This window comes from Nerophis ophidion, linkage group LG18 (genome assembly GCF_033978795.1).
Source record: "Nerophis ophidion isolate RoL-2023_Sa linkage group LG18, RoL_Noph_v1.0, whole genome shotgun sequence".
NCBI lineage: Eukaryota > Metazoa > Chordata > Actinopteri > Syngnathiformes > Syngnathidae > Nerophis > Nerophis ophidion.
In genome coordinates this window covers 6,068,265-6,088,957 of record NC_084628.1, presented here as the reverse complement: position 1 = coordinate 6,088,957, position 20,693 = coordinate 6,068,265, and the positions used below count along the sequence as shown (strand labels likewise).

At 43.3% G+C, this 20,693-nt stretch overlaps 1 protein-coding gene across 1 annotated transcript in view; it reads left to right on the top strand.

Annotated features, from left to right (window-relative positions):
* Positions 1 to 20,693, top strand: part of strn4 (striatin, calmodulin binding protein 4) — a 108,799-nt gene that overhangs the window by 75,055 nt on the left and 13,051 nt on the right. Inside the window, exons 12-16 of the mRNA XM_061878615.1 lie at positions 4,867 to 4,988; positions 5,078 to 5,245; positions 5,326 to 5,466; positions 10,776 to 10,874; positions 10,998 to 11,084. Coding sequence (XP_061734599.1) covers positions 4,867 to 4,988; positions 5,078 to 5,245; positions 5,326 to 5,466; positions 10,776 to 10,874; positions 10,998 to 11,084 — 617 coding nt within the window. The remainder of the gene's footprint in view (positions 1 to 4,866; positions 4,989 to 5,077; positions 5,246 to 5,325; positions 5,467 to 10,775; positions 10,875 to 10,997; positions 11,085 to 20,693) is intronic.

Here is a 20,693-nt window from a genome sequence, read left to right as displayed (position 1 = left end):
TTGGCAGATAATTTTGCTTAGTTCAAATAAAATACCCCTCATTTTTGTTTGTTTTTTGTTTTTGAACACTGACTCTTTTGCAGTGTAAATGTTCAGTTTAGTTTATTTACTTGTATGGCACATTTAAAAACAACCCCAGTTGGCCAAAGTGCCGTACAGACATAAGAAAAGGGCCACATAGTCACGTTTAAATTGTAACATGGAAGGATGAATAGAATACAATAGTAAAATATACCTTAAAAGAAGTGCAGAATGTATCACCTAAAATACTAAAATGTAATAAATGAATAAAAAAGGATAGAAAAAGAAATAAAAACAACCAATATATCCTGTCTAACTGGATTTGAATGCCAGGGAGTAAAAATATGTTTTTATGCTAGATTTAAATTATGTTGAAAAAATGCAGAGGCACACAACCAGCGGAAATCATTAAAAAAACTAAACTCAGTTGACAGTAAAAAGTTGTCGCAATTGTTGGATATGACTTTAAACTATAAGCAAGCATGCATCACTATAGCTCTTGTCTCAAAGTAGGTGTACTGTCGCATCACGCCATGACTTATTTTGACCTTTTGCTGTTTTCCTGTGTAGTGTTTTACTTGTCTTGCGTTCCTATTTTGGTGGCTTTTTCTCTTCTTTTTTGGTATTTTCCTGAAGCAGTTTCATGTCTTCCTTTGAGCAATATTTCCCGCAGCTATTTTGTTTTTATCCTTCGTGGGGACTTTGTCGATTGTCACGTCATGTCCGGATGTACATTGTGGATGCCATTTTTGCTCTCCAGTAAGTCTTTGCTGTCGTCCAGCATTCTGTTTTTGTTTATTTTGTAGCCAGTTCAGTTTTGGTTTCGTTCTGTGTAGCTTCAATGCCTTTTCTTAGGGGCAATTACCTTTTTGTTTATTTTTGGTTTAAGCATTAAGTACCTTTTTACCTTCACGCTGCTTCCCGCTGTATCCGAAATCTACAAAGCAATTGTCTACCTGCTGCCACCTACTGATATGGAAGAGTATTACACGGTCACTCTGCCAAGCTCTAGACAGCACCGACACTCAACAACAACACATATTTTGCAAACTATAATTACTGGTTTGCAAAAAAATATTTTTTTATACCCCAAATAAGTGAAATTAGATCATCTCCAATGGCACACCAGACTGTGTCTCACGGCACAGTGGTTGAAAAACACTACATTATCAATCTACTTTATTTATATAGCATATTTAAACAACACAAATGTTTCCAAAATGCTGCACAAAAATGTTAAAAACAAGATTCAAATACTATCCTTAGCTCCATCAAGGACTGAATAAAAACACAATAAATAATTAAAGCTGCAAGCAGCGTTGGACGGGAACGACTTTTGCTGGTGTTTCCTGCCTTTCCCCATTCAACATATCTTTACCTGCACATTACCTACCTTCCCTGCATCCTGGGGTCACACTGGTGCTTCTTTCTGTCACCAATACACGATGGTGCTTCCTGCCATCACCCAGACAACATATCTTTACCTGCACATTACCTACCTTCTCTGTATCCTGGAGTCAAACTGGTGCCTCCTTCTTTCACCCAGTCAAGATATCTTTACCCGCACAGTACCTACCTTTTCTGCATTGTGTGGTCACGCTGGTGCTTCCTGCTTTTAACGGCCATCTTGAGACGACAGCAGCCTAGCAGCATCAGCGCAGCAGTTCTTTAAAGGCTCATGAAATCAAAACCGGATCAGTTATTAAAATTATTTTCGCAACTTTTAATCAGAACGGTCACTCTCTCTCCTGTGCGAGTTTGAAGCCGACACAACAAACACGCTCAGAGGAGATAATATTTGAAAAAAGGTGACAGGGTTTTACAAAACTTTTGTTTTGAAGGGGTAATTGCCAACTTCCTGTTGATTTTTGCTGAAGGTTGTACATGAATGAAATGTAGGTCTAAGTGAGACCTACATAGACGTTTTTGTTTCATGTCTCTACGACATTCCTACTGGAAGTTACAAGCAGTTTTGTCAGTTTTTTTTCTAGGAACAGTTTTGTCTGTTTTATTCCTAGGGGGAGCTAGAGCACAATTTTGAGTTTTTTTTTTTTTTTTTTTTTTTCATTAGATCGCAATTTTCGCCAGTCCTGATGTGTGTGTCCGGTTTGGTGAGTTTTGAAGCAATTTAAGGGGGTCAAATTACAGCTCAAAGAGTCAAAAATTAAATTTTTTTAGGAAACTTTTGTTTTGAAGGGGTTTTTGGAAACTTCCTGTTGATTTTTACTGAAGGATTTCAGTTTTTGAAATCTAGGTCTAAGTCAGACCTACGTAGATGTTTTTGTTTCATGTCTCTACGACATTCCTACCGGAAATTGCAAGCAGTTTTGTGTGTGTTTTCTTCCTATGAGCAGTTTTGTCTGTTTTATTCCTAGGGGGCGCTAGAGCACAATTTTGAGTTTTGGGTTGTTTTTTTTTTTATTAGATCGCAGTTTTCGCCAGTCCTGATTGTGTCCGGTTTGGTGAGTTTTGAAGCATTTTAAGGGGGTCAAATTACAGCTCAAAGAGGCAAAAATGAAATTTTTTAGGAAACTTTTGTTTTGAAGGGGTTTTTGCAAACTTCCTGTAGATTTTTACTGAAGGATGTCACTTTATGAACTCTAGGTCTAAGTCAGACCTACATAGAGGTTTTTGTTTCATGTCTCTATGACATTCCTACTGGAAATTACAAGCAGTTTTGTCTGTGTTTTCTTCCTAGGAGCAGTTTTGTCTGTTTTATTCCTAGGGGGCGCTAGAGCACAATATTGAGTTTTGGGGTTTGGTTTTTTATTAGATCGCAATTTTCGCCAGTCCTGATGTGTGTGTCCGGTTTGGTGAGTTTTGAAGCATTTTAAGGGGGTCAAATTACAGCTCAAAGAGGCAAAAATGAAAATTTTTTGGGAAACTTTTGTTTTGAAGGGTTTTTGCCAACTTCCTGTGGATTTTTACTGAAGGATGTCACTTTATGAAATCTAGGTCTAAGTCAGACCTACATAGAGGTTTTTGTTTCATGTCTCTATGACATTCCTACTGGAAATTACAAGCAGTTTTGTCAGTGTTTTCTTCCTAGGAGCAGTTTTGTCTGTTTTATTCCTAGGGGACGCTAGAGCACAATTTTGAGTTTTGGGGTTTGGTTTTTTATTAGATCGCAATTTTCGCCAGTCCTGATGTGTGTGTCCGGTTTGGTGAGTTTTGAAGCATTTTAAGGGGGTCAAATTACAGCTCAAAGAGGCAAAAATGAAATTTTTTTTGGAAACTTTTGTTTTGAAGGGTTTTTGCCAACTTCCTGTGGATTTTTACTGAAGGATGTCACTTTATGAAATCTAGGTCTAAGTGAGACCTACATAGAGGTTTTTGTTTCATGTCTCTACAACATTCCTACCGGAAATTACAAGCAGTTTTGTCTGTGTTTTCTTCCTAGGAGCAGTTTTGTCTGTTTTATTCCTAGGGGGCGCTAGAGCACAATATTGAGTTTTTTTTTGTTTTTTTTTTATTAGATCGCAATTTTCGCCAGTCCTGATGTGTGTCCGGTTTGGTGAGTTTTGAAGCATTTTAAGGGGGTCAAATTACAGCTCAAAGAGGCAAAAATGAAATTTTTTAGGAAACTTTTGTTTTGAAGGGGTTTTTGCAAACTTCCTGTTGATTTTTACTGAAGGATGTCATTTTAGGAAATCTAGGTCTAAGTCAGACCTACATAGAGGTTTTTGTTTCATGTCTCTATGACATTCCTACTGGAAATTACAAGCAGTTTTGTGTGTGTTTTCTTCCTATGAGCAGTTTTGTCTTTTATTCCTAGGGGGCGCTAGAGCACAATATTGAGTTTTGGGTTTTGTTTTTTTTATTAGATCGCAATTTTCGCCAGTCCTGATGTGTGTCCGGTTTGGTGAGTTTTGAAGCATTTTAAGGGGGTCAAATTACAGCTCAAAGAGGCAAAAATGAAATTTTTTAGGAAACTTTTGTTTTGAAGGGGTTTTTGCAAACTTCCTGTTGATTTTTACTGAAGGATGTCATTTTTTGAAATCTAGGTCTAAGCCAGACCTACATAGAGGTTTTTGTTTCATGTCTCTACGACATTCCTAGAGGGCGCTAGAGCAGATTTTGAGTTTTGGGGTTTGGTTTTTTAGACGGCAATTTTTGCCAGTCCTGATGTGTGTAAAATTTGGTGAATTTTGAAGTATGTTAAGGGGGTCAAATTACAGCTCAAAGAGGCGGCGGTATAATAATAATAATAATAAAACCTTAGAAATACAATAGGGTCCTCTGTCCCAAAGGGACATTCGGTCCCCAAATATAAAAACAATATAAAAAGAAATATGATTAAAAATGATGTTAAAGGGTAAAACCAATCAAAACAATAACTGGAAATACCAATTTTGAAACAGAGGACTACACAACTCACGTAGTGTTAAAAGCCAGAGAATAAACGTGGGTCTTAAGACGAGACTTAAAACGCTGCACTGTGGGAGCAGTTGGAACATGGAGGTGCAGAGTGTTCCAGACCTTAGGACCGACCACAAAGAAGGCCCTGTCTCCCCTGGTTTTAAGTCTCCTCTTGGGCACCATGAGCTGGAGCTGGCTCTCGGACCTCACAGCGTGCGCAGGAGTGTACATTTGGATGAGTTTGCCAGTCCATGCAAAGCTTTAAAACCAAACCGCAATATTTTTAAATCAATTCTAAAATGAGCAGGGAGCCAGTGCAAAGTCTGAAGAATTGGAGTTATATGTTTGCGTTTCCTGGCCTCTGTTAAAAGTCAACTGCAAACCGGGAGAGAGCTTTTTGGCCAATGCCAGCGTTGGTGAATTAAAGACATTTTGGTCGCAACACCTCATTGAGTGCACTTTATCTGACACACTCTTTCCGTCCAGTGGTGCTGTTTTGTCACTAACCACGGGAGAAGACGGAGATTCCTGCTACAGCGGGGGTCTGGATGGAAGCGTGCGATGTTGGAAGATGCCGGACCTCAACGTAGACCCCTACGACAACTACGGTCAGTGAGTCAACAGCAGCTGCGTGATCCCGTTGCCAGCTGGCGCAGCCTACGTGCTCTATAAAGTGCATGCGTATCTCCCTGATTAGACCCTGGCATCGAGAGCAGCGTGCTGGCAGGCCACGAGGACATTGTGTGGGGTCTGACGTACTCCGCGGTCCACCGACGGCTGGCCTCGTGCTCGGCCGACGGCACGGTTCGCATCTGGGACCCGCAGCACTCCGCCCCCTGCCTGTCGGTCTTCAACAAGGAGCGAGGTGGCTGCACGTGTCGTGCTAGAGGTTCCTCTTCTGTTGTTTACACGTCTAACACGTCACGCTCTTGCCTTTCTCAACAGAGAACGGGATTCCCACCTCCGTGGCCTTTGTGGCTTCTGACCCCAACCAGGTGGTGGTGTCGTATGATGGTGGCCGGACGCTGCTCTATGACCTTAACACCGAGCAGAGCATCATAGCACTAGAGACGCAGACAAAGGATGGTATGTGCACTGCAAAAAGTCCATCCATCATCTTCCGCTTATCCGAGGTCGGGTCGCGGGGGCAACAGCCTAAGCAGGGAAACCCAGACTTCCCTCTCCCCAGCCACTTCGTCTAGCTCTTCCCGGGGGATCCCGAGGCGTTCCCAGGCCAGCCGGGAGACATAGTCTTCCCAACGTGTCCTGGGTCTTCCCCGTGGCCTCCTACCGGTTGGACGTGCCCTAAACACCTCCCTAGGGAGGCGTTCGGGTGGCATCCTGACCAGATGCCCGAACCACCTCACCTGGTTCCTCTCGATATGGAGGAGCAGCGGCTTTACTTTGAGTTCCTCCCGGATGGCAGAGCTTCTCACCCTATCTCTAAGGGAGAGACCCGCCACACGGCGGAGGAAACTCATTTCGGCCGCTTGTACCCGTGATCTTATCCTTTCGGTCATGACCCAAAGCTCATGACCATAGGTGAGGATGGGAACGTAGATCGACCGGTAAATTGAGAGCTTTGCCTTCCGGCTCAGCTCCTTCTTCACCACAACGGATCGGTACAACGTCCGCATTACTGAAGACGCCGCACCGATCCGCCTGTCGATCTCACGATCCACTCTTCCCCCACTCGTGAACAAGACTCCTAGGTACTTGAACTCCTCCACTTGGGGCAGGGTCTCCTTCCCAACCCGGAGATGGCACTGCCGCACCGATCCGCCTGTCGATCTCACGATCCACTCTTCCCCCACTTGTGAACAAGACTCCTAGGTACTTGAACTCCTCCACTTGGGGAAGGGTCTCCTCCCCAACCCGGGGATGGCACTCCACCCTTTTCCGGGCGAGAACCATGGACTCGGACTTGGAGGTGCTGATTCTCATTCCGGTCGCTTCACACTCGGCTGCGAACCGATCCAGTGAGAGCTGAAGATCCCGGTCAGATGAAGCCATCAGGACTACTTCATCTGCAAAAAGCAGAGACCTAATCCTGCGGTTACCAAACCGGAACCCCTCAACGCCTTGACTGCGCCTAGAAATTCTGTCCATAAAAGTTATGAACAGAATCGGTGACAAAGGACAGCCTTGGCGGAGTCCAACCCTCACTGGAAATGTGTCCGACTTACTGCCAGCAATGCGGACCAAGCTCTGACACTGATCATACAGGGAGCGGACCGCCACAATAAGACAGTCCGATACCCCATACTCTCTGAGCACTCCCCACAGGACTTCCCGAGGGACACGGTCGAATGCCTTCTCCAAGTCCACAAAGTCAATTGTTCAAAAACAAGAAGAAAAAAAAATACAAAAATGAGGGGTATTTTATTTGAGCTAAGTAAAATTATCTGCCAATGGAACAAGAAAATTCGGCTTGTCAAGACTTTCCAAAACAAGTAAAATTAGCTAACCTCAATGGACTCAAAAAATACCCTAAAATAAGTATATTCTCACTAATAACAAGTGCACTTTTCTTGGTAGAAAAAAATGAGACGGTTGGGAGTTTGCCCAACCAGTCTACATGTGCTTTGTGGACTTGGAGAAGGCATTCGACCGTGTCCCTCGGGAAGTCCTGTGGGGAGTGCTCAGAGAGTATGGGGTATCGGACTGTCTTATTGTGGCGGTCCACTCCCTGTATGATCAGTGTCAGAGCTTGGTCCGCATTGCTGGCAGTAAGTCGGACACGTTTCCAGTGAGGGTTGGACTCCGCCAAGGCTGTCCTTTGTCACCGATTCTGTTCATAACTTTTATGGACAGAATTTCTAGGCGCAGTCAAGGCATTGAGGGGTTCCGGTTTGGTGACCGCAGGATTAGGTCTCTGCTTTTTGCAGACGATGTGGTCCTGATGGCTTCATCTGACCGGGATCTTCAGCTCTCGCTGGATCGGTTCGCAGCCGAGTGTGAAGCGACCGGAATGAGAATCAGCACCTCCAAGTCAGAGTCCATGGTTCTCTCCCGGAAAAGGGTGGAGTGCCATCTCCGGGTTGGGGAGGAGACCCTGCCCCAAGTGGAGGAGTTCAAGTACCTAGGAGTCTTGTTCACGAGTGAGGGAAGAGTGGATCGTGAGATCGACAGGCAGATCGGTGCGGCGTCTTCAGTAATGCGGACGTTGTACCGATCCGTTGTGGTGAAGGAGCTGAGCCGGAAGGCAAAGCTCTCAATTTACCTGTCGATCTACGTTCCCATCCTCACCTATGGTCATGAGCTTTGGGTCATGACCGAAAGGATAAGATCACGGGTACAAGCGGCCCAAATGAGTTTCCTCCGCCCTTAGAGATAGGGTGAGAAGCTCTGCCATCCGGGAGGAACTCAAAGTAAAGGAGCCAGATTAGGTGGTTCGGGCATCTGGTCAGGATGCCACCCGAACGCCTCCCTAGGGAGGTGTTTAGGGCACATCCAACCGGTAGGAGGCCACGGGGAAGACCCAGGACACGTTGGGAAGACTATGTCTCCCGGCTGGCCTGGGAACGCCTCGGGATCCCCCGGGAAGAGCTAGACGAAGTGGCTGGGGAGAGGGAAGTCTGGGCTTCCCTGCTTAGGCTGCTGCCCCCGCAACCCGACCTCGGATAAGCGGAAGAAGATGGATGGATGGAAGTATATTCTCACTAATAACAAGTGCACTTTTCTTGGTAGAAAAAAAATGAGACCTTTTTGCTAAATATGTTGAAAAATATTCTTAAATTAAGCAAATGCTAGTGCCATTATCTTGACATAATGATATAGATCCGGGGCGTCCAAACTATTTCCAGAGAGGGCCGCACATGGAAAAATGTAAGCATGCGGGGGACATTTTGATATATTTAATTTTCAAACCCTAACAAAATATATGAATTTTTTTTTTATCCTCAGGGCTCCTGCGAAGCATAGAGGGTCTCAGTCACTAAAATGTTGAAAATAAGTCAAATTATTATTATTTTTTTATTTAATGCTTACAGTAAATCTTTATATCAACTAGAGGTTGATATAAAGTAAAACAAATAAGGTTTTATGCCTTTTCTGTCAAAGACAACTTTGTTTTTTGTTGTAAAACTGAAATATGCAGTACTTAGATGCAGAGGGGTTAGTGCGTCTGCCTCACAATACGAAGGTCCTCCAGTCCTGGGTTCAATCCCAGGCTCGGGATCTTTCTGTGTGGAGTTTGCATGTTCTCCCCGTGAATGCGTGGGTTCCCTCCGGGTACTCCGGCTTCCTCCCACTTCCAAAGACATGCACCTGGGGATAGGTTGATTGGCAACACTAAATTGGCCCTAGTGTGTGAATGTTGTCTGTCTATCTGTGTTGGCCCTGCGATGAGGTGGCGACTTGTCCAGGGTGTACCCCGCCTTCCGCCCGATTGTAGCTGAGATAGGCGCCAGCGCCCCCCGTGACCCCAAAAAAAGGGAATGAGCGGTAGAAGATGGATGGATGGATGGATAGTACTTTATTGATTCCTTCAGGAGAGTTCCTTTATTTAGCAATTAAAGCCCTCAAAGATCAATAATGCAGGACACCATTGATTTTAATGATTTAATATTTTTGAGTAATCACAGTGAAAAGTTAAATAAAATCCCACTAAATATATTTGGGATCCGAAAGGTTCCCCACTCATAAAGTGATGCATTTTTATTATCTTTTTTTACTTTTAACACTTAAATTTCAAGATCAATTTCCGAAATATTTGTCGATTTTAAGTTTGAGCTATTATTTTGTTTGTTTTTTGCTCTTTTGTCAAAACTTTTTTTATATGGCAACCACACAACATATGCAATATTTTTTTCACATAAAACATTTCAAAGTGATGATTTTTGAGTAATAATTCATTATCAGATTTTTTGTCCTTTTTTTTTTCCAGCAATGGAAAAAAAAAGAAAACAAAGACAAAAGAAAAAAAACTACCTGCATGGCAGCTTTGTGTCAACATTGCCACATTTTCTCATTAGATTTTTTTAAATGTTTTTTTTTTCTTTTTGCAATTTTTGCAGAATGTGTGGCGGGCCGGTAAACGATTAACGATAAACGATTAACACTTTGGACAGACAGACAGAGACAGACAGAGACAGACAGACAGACAGAAAGACAGTATTTTATTAAGTTAAAGTGAAAGTACCAATGATTGTCACACACACACTAGGTTTGGTGAAATTTGTCCTCTGCATTTGACCCAACCCCTTGTTCACCCCCTGGGAGGTGAGGGGAGCAGTGGGCAGCAGCAATGCCCGCGCCCGGGAATCATTTTTGGTGATTTAACTCCCAATTCCAACCCCAATTATTGATTCCTTCAGGAGAGTGCTCGGCATCATGATTTTTTTGTCATGCTTGAAGTAATTCTTACTTTGAAAAAGCAGTTTTATACTTGTGAGTGTTGATGACACAGCTTTGCAACAGTTGATATTCTAGTTTCAAGCATGTTTTACTCAATATAGGACAGGGGTCGGGAACCTTACTGAGATAATTTAGGAACAAAATCCTTAAAACAAGTAAAACACTCTAACATAAAATCTGCTTAGTGAGAAGAATTATCTTATCAGACAGAAAATAAGCAAATACAGTGGGGCAAAAAAGTATTTAGTCAGCCACCGATTGTGCAAGTTCTCCCACTTAAAATGATGACCGAGGTCTGTAATTTTCATCATAGGTACACTTCAACTGTGAGAGACAGAATGTGAAAAAAAATATCCAGGAATTCACATTGAACGAATTTTAAAGAATTTATTTGTAACGAGTTGAGTTTATACCAAAAAAAGTTCTATTTTGGTTTCATCTGACCACATGACATTCTCCCAATCCTCTGCTGTATCATCCATTTATCCATTTTGGTATAAACTCAACTCGTCGTGTTTGGAGGAAGAAGAATACTGAGTTGCATCCCAAGAACACCATACCTACTGTGAAGCATGGGGGTGGAAACATCATGCTTTGGGGCTGTTTTTCTGCTAAGGGGACAGGACGATTGATCCGTGTTAAGGAAAGAATGAATGGGGCCATGTATCGTGAGATTTTGAGCCAAAACCTATCAGTGAGAGCTTTGAATGGTTGACCAAATACTTATTTTCCACCATAATTTACAAATAAATTCTTAAAAATTCCTACAATGTGAATTCCTGGATTTTGTTTTCACATTCTGTCTCTCACAGTTGAAGTGTACCTATGATGAAAATTACAGACCTCTGTCCTCATTTTAAGTGGGAGAACTTGCACAACCGGTGGCTGACTAAATACTTTTTTGCCCCACTGTATCACCCTTATTTGAGATATTTAACCTTACTTAGATTTCAGTTTTTGCCGTGTGCTGCTTAAGTAGAGATGTAATACATATAGAGATATGATTTTTTTGTATGTTTACCCTCCCTCTTTTGCAGGAAGTGAGTTAATTAACCGTGTGGTCAGTCACCCCTCTGAGCCCATCTCCATTACCGCACATGAGAACCGCACCATCCGTTTCTTAGACAACAAAACAGGTATGCAAATGTCTCTGTTTTACCACCGCAGATCAACTACTTCGTGAAACATGGAAACGAGAATTATGAATATACAGTCTCTTTATTTTTTTTTTCTTATTATTTTTTTTTTTTTTATAACAGGTAAAGTGGTCCACTCAATGGTGGCCCACCTGGATGCGGTCACATGTCTCACCACGGATCCTAAAGGCACTTACCTCATCTCCGGCAGTAAGTAACAACAACATATTTGTATTTTTGAGTTTGAGTTTATTTGGAACATGCAAGCATACAACATGATGGATCACAAATTCCAGTTTCTCTTTTCAACATGTTTGAAAAGGAGGAGGATGAAGCAGAGCTAATTTAATCCCACCATTATTCCTTTACATAATAGTTGCTAAAACTTTTGTTCTTCGACGTATGAACTTGGTTCTTAGATATAAAAGTTCATATATCGAAGCATATTTCTCCATGAGAAACAATGAGTAAGCTGCAAAAAGTCAGTGTTCAAAAAACAAGAGAAAAAAATACAAAAATTGGGGTTATTTTACTTGATCTAAGCAAAATTATCTGCCAGTAGAACAAGAAAATTTGGCTTGTCAAGACTTTCCAAATCAAGTAAAATTGCTAACGTCAATGAACCCAATAATACCTTAAAATAAGTATATTCTCACTAATAAGAAGTGCACTTTTCTTGGTAGAAACAAAAAGAGATCCATCCATTTTCTACCGCTTATTCCCTTTCGGGGTCGCGGGGGGCGCTGGCGCCTATCTCAGCTACAATCGGGCGGAAGGCGGGGTACACCCTGGACAAGTCGCCACCTCATCACAGGGCCAACACAGATAGACAGACAACATTCACACTCACATTCACACACTAGGGCCAATTTAGTGTTGATCTTTTTAGTAAATATGTTGAATTTTTTTTTTAATTCAACATATCGGCGTGGCGCAGTGGGAGAGTGGCCGTGCGCAACCCGAGGGTCCCTGGTTCAATTCCCACCTAGTACCAACCTCCTCACGTCCGTTGTGTCCTGAGCAAGACACTTCACCCTTGCTCCTGATGGGTGCTGGTTAGCGCCTTGCATGGCAGCTCCCTCCATCAGTGTGTGAATGTGTGTGTGAATGGGTAAATGTGGAAGTAGTGTCAAAGCGCTTTGAGTACCTTGAAGGTAGAAAAGCGCTATACAAGTACAACCCATTTATCATTTATTTATTTATTTAAATTAAGTAAATGCTAGTGTCATTATCTTGACATAATGATATTAGATTAGATTAGATTAGATTAGATAGTACGTTATTTATTCCGTCAGGAAAATTCCTTCAGGAAAATTAAATTTTCAGCACAATCCCATTCAAGTTTAGACAATCAATCAATCAATGTTTATTTATATAGCCCCAAATCACAAATGTCTCAAAGGACTGCACAAATCATTACGACTACAACATCCTCGGAAGAACCCACAAAAGGGCAAGGAAAACTCACACCCAGTGGGCAGAGAGAATTCACATCCAGTGGGACGCCAGTGACAATGCTGACTATGAGAAACCTTGGAGAGGACCTCAGATGTGGGCAACCCCCCCCCTCTAGGGAACCGAAAGCAATGGATGTCGAGCGGGTCTAACATGATACTGTGAAAGTTCAATCCATAGTGGCTCCAACACAGCCGCGAGAGTTCAGTTCAAGCGGATCCAAGACAGCAGCGAGAGTCCCGTCCACAGGAAACCATCTCAAGCGGATCAGCAGCGTAGAGATGTCCCCAACCGATACAGGCGAGCGGTCCATCCTGGGTCCCGACGAGCGGTCCATCCTGGGTCTCGACTCTGGACAGCCAGTACTTCATCCATGGTCATCGGACTGGACCCCCTCCACAAGGGAGGGGGGGACATAGGAGAAAGAAAAGAAAAGAAGCGGCAGATCAACTGGTCTAAAAAGGAGGTCTATTTAAAGGCGAGAGTATACAGATGAGTTTTAAGGTGAGACTTAAATGCTTCTACTGAGGTGGCATCTCGAACTGTTACCGGGAGGGCATTCCAGAGTACTGGAGCCCGAACGGAAAACGCTACAAACATTACAGGGAGACAGAACAGGATCGCTGACGGGTCTGCCGGCTTCCAGCGCCCCTTACAAAAAAGATGAGATACAGGTAAACAAGGAGGGGGAATAGAAGATTAAAACAAAATAAAAAAAATCGGTCTCAGCCTGGGCCCTGGAGAGGAGGTGCAGACTGAGGCCAAGGGAAAAAACAACAACTCATAGCCATAGTACACATCCCTCTTCCATGTGTGTAAGAGGGAAACATCAAACATCAAAGAACACAGAGGACATTAAAGACATTAAAGCAGCAGATACAAGCAGACACTTCTACATACAGCTATGAATAAAAAGTAAAAGAAACATATCCACTGTGGTGGCCTCTGCGGTGTTCCACGCCATCGTCCGCTCGGGTGAAGGGAGCATGGTCAGAGACAGGAGCAGACCCAACAAAGCAACCAAGACAGCCGACTCCATTTTCGGCCTGTGTCCAGTCCGCATGGATATGATGATGATATGTACATTACATTTCTTGAAACTAGCAAACTTATACTAAAAACTAATTTATTGTTCTTAATAGAAAGCTGAGATAGGCGCCAGCGCCCCCCGCGACCCCGAAAGGGAATAAGCGGTAGAAATGGATGGATGGATGGAATAGAAAGGCAACCGCTTGTTACTCTCGGGGTTTACTAGCCGCTCAGGCAAATCATATCTAAAAATGCATTTTCCCATTGATAACATGACATCATCACGCCAAGTGCGTGCTCTTTCAGTCAATTAGCACGCATGTATACAGCCCGGCCCCCGAACAAAAATTTTTCAATTGTAATTTTGAGGAATTTACCTGAATGTGCATGAACTATTTCTGTTTGAAATGTCACATGTTAAATGTTTAAATATTAACTGTCCATTTGCTGTACTGTGCCAATTGTACTACTCGATGAGTACATCTTTTCTCTTGTTTCATCGAGAATAAAACAGTTGTTTTAATTACGAGACACAATTGTGTCAAAATGTGAAGCGACCGGAATGAGAATCAGCACCTCCAAGTCCGAGTCCATGGTTCTCGCCCGGAAAAGGGTGGAGTGCCATCTCCGGGTTGGGGAGGAGACCCTGCCCCAAGTGGAGGAGTTCGAGTACCTAGGAGTCTTGTTCACGAGTGAGGGAAGAGTGGATCGTGAGATCGACAGGCGGATCGGTGCGGCGTCTTCAGTAATGCGGACGTTGTATCGATCCGTTGTGGTGAAGAAGGAGCTGAGCCGGAAGGCAAAGCTCTCAAATTACCGGTCGATCTACGTTCCCATCCTCACCTATGGTCATGAGCTTTGGGTCATGACCGAAAGGATAAGATCACGGGTACAAGCGGCCGAAATGAGTTTCCTCCGCCGTGTGGCGGGTCTCTCCCTTAGAGATAGGGTGAGAAGCTCTGCCATCTGGGAGGAACTCAAAGTAAAGCCGCTGCTCCTTCACATCGAGAGGAGCCAGATGAGGTGGTTCGGGCATCTGGTCAGGATGCCACCCGAACGCCTCCCTAGGGATGTGTTTAGGGCACGTCCAGCTGGTAGGAGGCCACGGGGAAGACCCAGGACACGTTGGAAAGACTATGTCTCCCGGCTGGCCTGGGAACGCCTCGGGATCCCCCGGGAAGAGCTAGACGAAGTGGCTGGGGAGAGGGAAGTCTGGGCTTCCCTGCTTAGGCTGCTGCCCCCGCGACCCGACCTCGGATAAGCGGAAGATGATGGATGGATGGATGGAATTGTGTCAAAATCATGATTTTTTTTTTTTCATGCTTGAAATAAGAAATTATTACTTTTAAAAAATTAGTTTTATACATGTGAGTGTTGATGACACAACTTTGCAACAGTTGATATTCTAGTTTTACGCATGTTTTACTCAATATAGGTCATCAAATCTCAGCTACACGTTGTAATATCTTACTGAGATCATTTAGGACCAAAACACTTAAAACAAGTAAAAGACTAACATAAAATCTGCCTTGTGAGAAAAATTCTTATCAGACAGAAAATAAGCAAATATCACCCTTATTTGAGATATTTAGGGCTTCACGGTGGCAGAGGGGTTAGTGCGTCTGCCTCACAATACGAAGTTCCTGCAGTCCTGGGTTCAAATCCAGGCTCGGGATCTTCCTGTGTGGAGTTTGCATGTTCTCCCCGTGACTGCGTGGGTTCCCTCCGGGTACTCCGGCTTCCTCCCACTTCCAAAGACATGCACCTGGGGATAGGTTGATTGGCAACACTAAATTGGCCCTAGTGTGTGAATGTTGTCTGTCTATCTGTGTTGGCCCTGCGATGAGGTGGCGACTTGTCCAGGGTGTACCCTGCCTTCCGCCCGATTGTAGCTGAGATAGGCACCAGCGCCCCCCGCCACCCCAAAAGGGAATAAGCGGTAGAAAATGGATGGAATCTTACATAGATTTCAGTTTTTGCAGTGTAGTGCATCTGGAAAGTTTTTACAGCACTCCACTTTTTCCAAAATGGAATACTCAAACTTCTACACACAATACCCCATAATGACATTGTGACATTTTTTTTTTTTTTTTTGTATTTTGCAGATCTATTACAGTGAGTAATAAATAAATAAAAAGTCATGTATTTAAGTATTCACAGCCTTTGCTCAATACTTTTCTGATCCATCTTTGGCAGCAATTACAGCCTCTAGTTGTTTTGAATACAATGCCACAAGCTTGCCACACCTATCTTTGGGCATTTTTACCCAACCCAAGCTCCATCAGATTTGGTTTTCATCCAGGACCTCTCTGTACATTGCTGCATTCATAATTAGAGTTAAAATTTGCTTTCACACAGTTGTTCATCACTGAAAAAATGTTTTATGTGCGTTTACAGTTATTTTACACTTTACCCAGAAACAAAACATGCTTATTGCAGGGGTCACCAACCTCTATGAAACTGAGAACTACCTCAAAGCTACTGACTCATACGAAAACCTACTAAATGATGGGGTTCCCCAGGGATCCATCTTGGGGCCTCTCCTTTTCATATATAAATGATTTTATAAACTCCTCCGAAAACTTTTCGTGAAATAATATTTTCCTGACTATAGAAATTTGTTGACCTGACACAGGAGCCTACTCGATCTACAAGAAACTGTTGGTAGAGCGGCCGTGCCAGCAACTTGAGGGATGCAGGTTCGATTCCCGCTTTCGCCATCCTAGTCACTGCCGTTGTGTCATTGGGCAAAACACTCAATCAATCAATCAATGTTTACTTATATAGCCCTAAATCACTAGTGTCTCAAAAGGCTGCACAAACCACCACGACATCCTCGGTAGGCCCACATAAGGGCAAGGAAAACTCACACCCAGTGGGACGTCGGTGACAATAATGACTATGAGAACCTTGGAGAGGAGGAAAGCAATGGATGTCGAGCGGGTCTAACATGATACTGTGAAAGTTCAATCCACAATGGATCCAACACAGTCGCGAGAGTCCAGTCCAAAGCGGATCCAACACAGCAGCGAGAGTCCCGTTCACAGCGGAGCCAGCAGGAAACCATCCCAAGCGGAGGCGGATCAGCAGCGCAGAGATGTCCCCAGCCGATACACAGGCAAGCAGTACATGGCCACCGGATCGGACCGGACCCCCTCCACAAAGGAGAGTGGGACATAGAAGAAAAAGAAAAGAAACGGCAGATCAACTGGTCTAAAAAGGGAGTCTATTTAAAGGCTAGAGTATACAAATGAGTTTTAAGGTGAGACTTAAATGCTTCTACTGAGGTGGCATCTCGAACTGTTACCGGGAGGGCATTCCAGAGTACTGGAGCCCGAAATGAAAACGCTCTATAGCCCGCAGACTTTTTTTGGGCTTTGGGAATCACACTTTACCCTCCTGCTCCCAGTACCACCCACACTGGTTAAATGTAACTTAGGTATTGGGTTTCACTATGTAAAGCGCTTTGAGTCACTAGAGAAAAGCGCTATATAAATATAATTTCACTTCAATTCAAAGCTTGTGAAAGTGGATTCCTGGTTGAAATGTAATAAGCTCTCACTTAATGTTAATTAAACAAATTTAATTTCATTTCGTTCTAACAAAAAACAGACTAAAATTTATCAACATCAATGGCCAGGAAAATACAGAGAGTATATTCCACAAAATTCCTGGGGGTCATCTTTGACGAATACCTCAATTTCAAATTTCACATTAGCCATCTGTTAAAAAAAATGATCCAAATATGTTGGCCTGTTCTTTCACCTTTGTCATTATCTTCCTCTTTATGCTCTACTTACTTTATACAAAACTCTCTTTAAACCACATCTAAACTACTGTAATGTCATTACCATGAATTGATTAACGTGGACCCCGACTTAAACAAGTTGAAAAACTTATTCGGGTGTTACCATTTAGTGGTCAATTGTACGGAATGCAATCTACTAATAAAAGTTTCAATCAATCTGGTGTAACACCATCCCTAGCATCCATCCATCCATCCATCATCTTCCGCTTATCCGAGGTCGGGTCGCGGGGGCAACAGCCTAAGCAGGGAAACCCAGACTTCCCTCTCCCCAGCCACTTCGTGTAGCTCTTCCCGGGGGATCCCGAGGCGTTCCCAGGCCAGCCGGGAGACATAGTCTTCCCAACGTGTCCTGGGTCTTCCCCGTGGCCTCCTACCGGTTGGACGTGCCCTAAACACCTCCCTAGGGAGGCGTTCGGGTGGCATCCTGACCAGATGCCCGAACCACCTCATCTGGCTCCTCTCGATGTGGAGGATCAGCGGCTTTACTTTGAGTTCCTCCCGGATGGCAGAGCTTCTCACCCTATCTCTAAGGGAGAGCCCCGCCACACGGCGGAGGAAAACTCATTTCGGCCGCTTGTACCCGTGATCTTATCCTTTCGGTCATGACCCAAAGCTCATGACCATAGGTGAGGATGGGAACGTAGATCGACCGGTAAATTGAGAGCTTTGCCTTCCGGCTCAGCTCCTTCTTCACCACAACGGATCGGTACAACGTCCGCATTACTGAAGACGCCGCACCGATCCGCCTGTCGATCTCACAATCCACTCTTCCCTCACTCGTGAACAAGACTCCTAGGTACTAGAACTCCTCCACTTGGGGCAGGGTCTCCTCCCCAACCCGGAGATGGCACTCCACCCTTTTCCGGGCGGCAAACTTCACAAATTAGAATCCATGCAAAAGAAAATCATACGGGCCCTGTCATGGTCCAAGTTTAGTGCCCCCAACTCGTCATCTATTCCATAATTATCATCTCTTAAGACCAACAGAGTTCAATATTTATCACAATGCTTGTCTAACCTATCAAGTCATCCACAGGATGAATCTCAGGCTCTGTAGCTTGGTTCCTATTTATCGTCCCGAGCATGCCCATAACACTCCTTACTTTGACCTGATATCAGGTAAACGTCGTCTACTGGCTTGCACCGCTCGAAGTATTGTATGCAGGGGACCAAAGATCTGGAACTGGCTTGATGAGAGCCTCAGGATGCTGTGTTAATTCTCCAATTTCAAAAAGAAACTGAAATCATACCTATTAACCACCTATCTCTAATTCCTCATGCGGGGTTGAATGAATGTATGTATGTATGTGTATGCTTGCTTTTGTAGTCCTATTTTGTGTTTGTCATATCGCGTTTTTGTGTTTGCCACCATGTTTCAGCATTCAATGCACATACTGACCTCTGGACCCCTGCTAAAAGCTTCTTTTAGCTCAGGGTGCTCGGCAACCCAAAATGTTGAAAGAGCCATATTGGACCAAAAATACAGAAACAAATCCGTCTGGAGCCGCAAAAAAATAAAAGCCATATCACGTACAGATAGTGTGTCATGAGATATAAATTGAATTATGTGGACTTAAAGGAAACTAAATGAGCTCAAATATAGCTGCAAATGAGGCTTAATGATGCTTTATGTACAAACAGCTAGCCTAATTAGCATGCTAGCATCGATTAGCTTGCAGTCATGCAGTGACCACATACGTCCGATTAGCACTCCACACAAGTCAATAACATCAACAAAACTCACCTTTGTGCATTCATGCACAAGGTTAAAAGTTTGGTGGACAAAATAAGACAGAAAAAGAAGTGGCATAAAACAGGTCTTCGAAAGTCGGAGAAACTTGTACATGTAAACCAGGGGTGCCCACACTTTTTCTGCAGGCGAGCTACTTTTCAATTGACCAACTCGAGGGGATCTACCTCATTTATATATATCATTTATATTTATTTATTTATGAAAGAGACATTTTTGTAAACAAGTTAAATGTGTTTAATGATAATACAAGCATGTGTAACACATATAGATGTCTTTCTTTCACGAAGACAAGAATATAAGTTGGTGTATTACCTGATTCTGATGACTTGCATTGATTGGAATCAGACAGTAATGATGATAACGCCCACATTTTCAAATGGAGGAGAAAAAAAGTTGTCCTTTCTGTACAATACCACATGAAAGTGGTTGTTTTTGGCATCTAATTCATCCAGCTTCCATACACTTTACAAGAAAAACATTGGCGGCAAATTCCGTAGCTTGCTTGATTGACATTCACGGCACCCGAGGGTCTTGTGAGATGACGCTGGCTGCTGCCAGTTCATTATTATGAAAAAATGACAGAGAGGAAGGCGAGAAACACTTTTTATTTCAACAGACTTTCGCGCCGTCCCTTCCGTCAAAACTCTAAAGGCCGACTGCACATTTCCTACCTTCACAATAAAAGCCCTGCTACATGCTCCCTGCGCTAACAAAATTAGAGTCTCGGAAAGCTGGCGTGCACAAGTGATGTGCACGCCAGCTTTCTGAGGGATCGCTTGTGCACGCCAGTTTTCCGAGACTCTGTATTTAGTTAGCGCAGGCAGCATGAAGCAGGGCTTTTATTGTGAAGATAGGAAATGTGCAGTCGGCCTTTAGAGTTTTGACGGAAGGTACGGCGCGAGAGTCTGTTGAAATAAAAAGTGTTTCTCGCCTTCCTCTCGGTCATATTTTCATAATAATGATCTTGCAGCAGCCAGCGTCATCTCACAAGACCCTCCGGTACCGTGAATGTCATTTAAGTGACGTCTTGGTGAAGATTGATGATCACTAATTTTTAGGTCTATTTTTTTAAAAGCCTGGCTCGAGATCGACTGACACACCCCCCGCGGTCGACTGGTAGCTCGCGATCGACGTAATGGGCACCCCTGATGTAAACAAACTACGGTGAGTTCAAGGACCGCCAAAATTAGTGGGACAAAACGGTGCTCGCCAAATACTCGAATCAGTGAAGCATGTTTTGATACAAACAGTGAGCTTTATAGCAATTAGGGATGTTTGTATCATGTTTTTCCTCCTAAAGAAACCATATTAAAACAAAAATGTTTTTTTCCCCCTCATCTTTTTCCATTTTTCATATATTTTTGAAAAAGCTCCAGAGAGCCACTAGGGCGGCGCTAAAGAGCCGCGGGTTGCAGACCCCCGTTCTAGCTTATCTGGGGGACCCTTTCACTTACCACCATTCTTAAATGGATATTCACTACTGTTGTAATTGTAATATGGTATTGTGATAATAAATAAAAATAAATACCATATTTTTCGGAGTATAAGTCGCTCCGGAGTATAATAAAGAAAATGCATAATAAAGAAGAAAAAATCATATATAAGTCGCACTGGAGTATAAGTCGCATTTTTTGGGGAAATTTATTTGATAAAACCCAACACCAAGAATAGACATTTGAAAGGCAATAAATAAATAAAGGATAGTGAACAACAGGCTGAATAAGTGTACGTTATATGAGGCATAAATAACCAACTGAGAAGGTGCCTGGTATGT